The sequence below is a fragment of the Stegastes partitus genome, unplaced genomic scaffold (genome assembly GCF_000690725.1).
Source record: "Stegastes partitus isolate 25-593 unplaced genomic scaffold, Stegastes_partitus-1.0.2 Scaffold534, whole genome shotgun sequence".
Lineage (NCBI taxonomy): Eukaryota > Metazoa > Chordata > Actinopteri > Pomacentridae > Stegastes > Stegastes partitus.
The window spans coordinates 219,439-221,310 of NW_007578265.1; the positions used below are offsets into that span (position 1 = coordinate 219,439).

At 38.0% G+C, this 1,872-nt stretch overlaps 1 protein-coding gene across 1 annotated transcript in view; it reads right to left on the bottom strand.

The window, feature by feature from the left end:
* The window catches only part of LOC103361797 (uncharacterized), an 18,082-nt gene extending 16,216 nt beyond the window's left edge, over positions 1-1,866 (bottom strand). The window contains exons 1-2 of the mRNA XM_008287986.1: positions 1,815-1,866; positions 1,350-1,673 (exon numbers count right to left, since the gene is read on the bottom strand). Of these exons, the coding sequence (XP_008286208.1) occupies positions 1,350-1,673; positions 1,815-1,854 (364 nt within the window). The 5' untranslated portion in view covers positions 1,855-1,866. The remainder of the gene's footprint in view (positions 1-1,349; positions 1,674-1,814) is intronic.
* Between the last annotated feature and the right edge of the window lie 6 nt (positions 1,867-1,872).

A 1,872-nucleotide genomic window follows, 5' to 3' on the forward strand; every position in this document is an offset into this window, starting at 1 on the left:
GTCAACACTGAGTTTTTCAGCTGTCCAGTTGCTCAGGAACTGGCTGCAGTCACTGGTTTGGATCAATACATAACCATCCAAAGTCATAAGGAACTCCACGTTATCTCCCTCGGTGGAACAGTTGACCTGCATCTGTTTTTCTGAAAAACATGTCTGAGACACAACTGGCCTTGACACTGGACCTGAAAGACACATAGCCATATATGAACTACATACATCAATTAAAAGATTAGAACAATTAAGGACCAAAGCAAAGTAAGTCAAAGTAATCATTCAGTTTTTTTTAATCAGAAAGACGAGCCTACAACAGTAGATCTCACAATGCATGTTTTACAGCCGTGTGCTGTACATATTGGTGACAAAAATATAATTGCAGCGTGCAAATAGGCTACAGACTATAAAAAGCCGTGTTAAAATGGAGCCTTTTTCAAAAGACATGAAGCCACAGACGATAAAACACAGATGAGACTGAGACATTGGCATGGCTGATGCCAGCATGTCAGTGAGGGCGATAGACCTTTTTGCTCCCTACACACATCCATACGGCATTTTGCATTTTTGATGTCTTCAGTACTGTTCTACATTGTAAAAATAGTACAAATGAGGAAAAACAATTGAATGAATAAATGTGTCCAGACTTGTAAGTTGTGTAACACTTGAATATTCTGATGTCACCCTGAATGTGTCACAGAGTTTAGATAAGGCAGTTCTGTAGATAGGTGAAACTGTGAGTTTGACGGCAGAAGTCTGCAGCACATTGTGTTTCATAATCACAAACATGGCATCACGGTGGTGCAGTGTTTAGCTAGCCGTTCACTGCATGTAGGTTCTGGCGAGAACCTGCTGATCAGCTGGAGCTTTTACGTGTGAAGTTTTCATGTTCTCCTCGTGTCTGTGTTAGCTGGTAATTCTAAACTGGTCGTAGACGTGAGCATAGATGCTAATCTGTCTTTGTGATATTCCTGCATAGTGACGGTGAACTTTCCTGTGTGTAACCCATCTCTTGCCCAGTGTCACCTGGGATACATGTTATTACTGTTTTTACTACGTATATGTTATTTTTGACCCACGTCATACCTTTATGGGGTAGTGATAAAAAAAACAAAAAAAAAAAACATTTTTCTGTGTAAAAATAAAAAGACATACGTGTTAAGGTGCATTAGTTGAAGAATTCATTAAATCCAGATATTATTAAATGTGCATAGAATGCAAAAATATTGACCAAAGTCATGAGCTCAACTCCCTTTTGACTGATGTTCTACATCAGAGAGTTGATAAACGATTGGAATTAGTAGGAATAGAAACACAGCCATTGTTTAGTAAATAAAACAAGCAAGAAAAACACCTACCTTGTATTTCTAGGTGCACGATGACTTGTCTTATTAAAGTGCCATCAGAACTGTGTTCTTCGAGCTCGTAATCTCCAGAGTGTATCTTCATGGCGTTAAGTAGTTTGAATTTTCCATTATGGGTGAGTTCAGACGGATCTACAAATTTGTCATCCAGTATCACGTTCCCAGTTTTCTCTCTTTTTAGAATCATGTATTTGCCATCCTTTGTCAGTCTAATTAAAGTATTTGTTTTATCTGACAGATGAAAAATCAGCGGCTGTCCTAGTGCTCCAAAACACTGACGAGTTCCGTGAGAATGTGAAAAATTGCATTCAGTTAACCCTAGAAGAAACAAAATATCGAAATGTTAATCCAATCACAAACTAAATTAAAAAAGGGGAAAACAAAATAAGAAACAAAAATACTGAATTAATATTTCTTCACTGAATCCACAGTACACCATACTGATACACTTGTATCTACCTTTCACCAGAGCTGTTGCCGCCAGAACTGCGATGATCATATAGATGACAGTCATTGT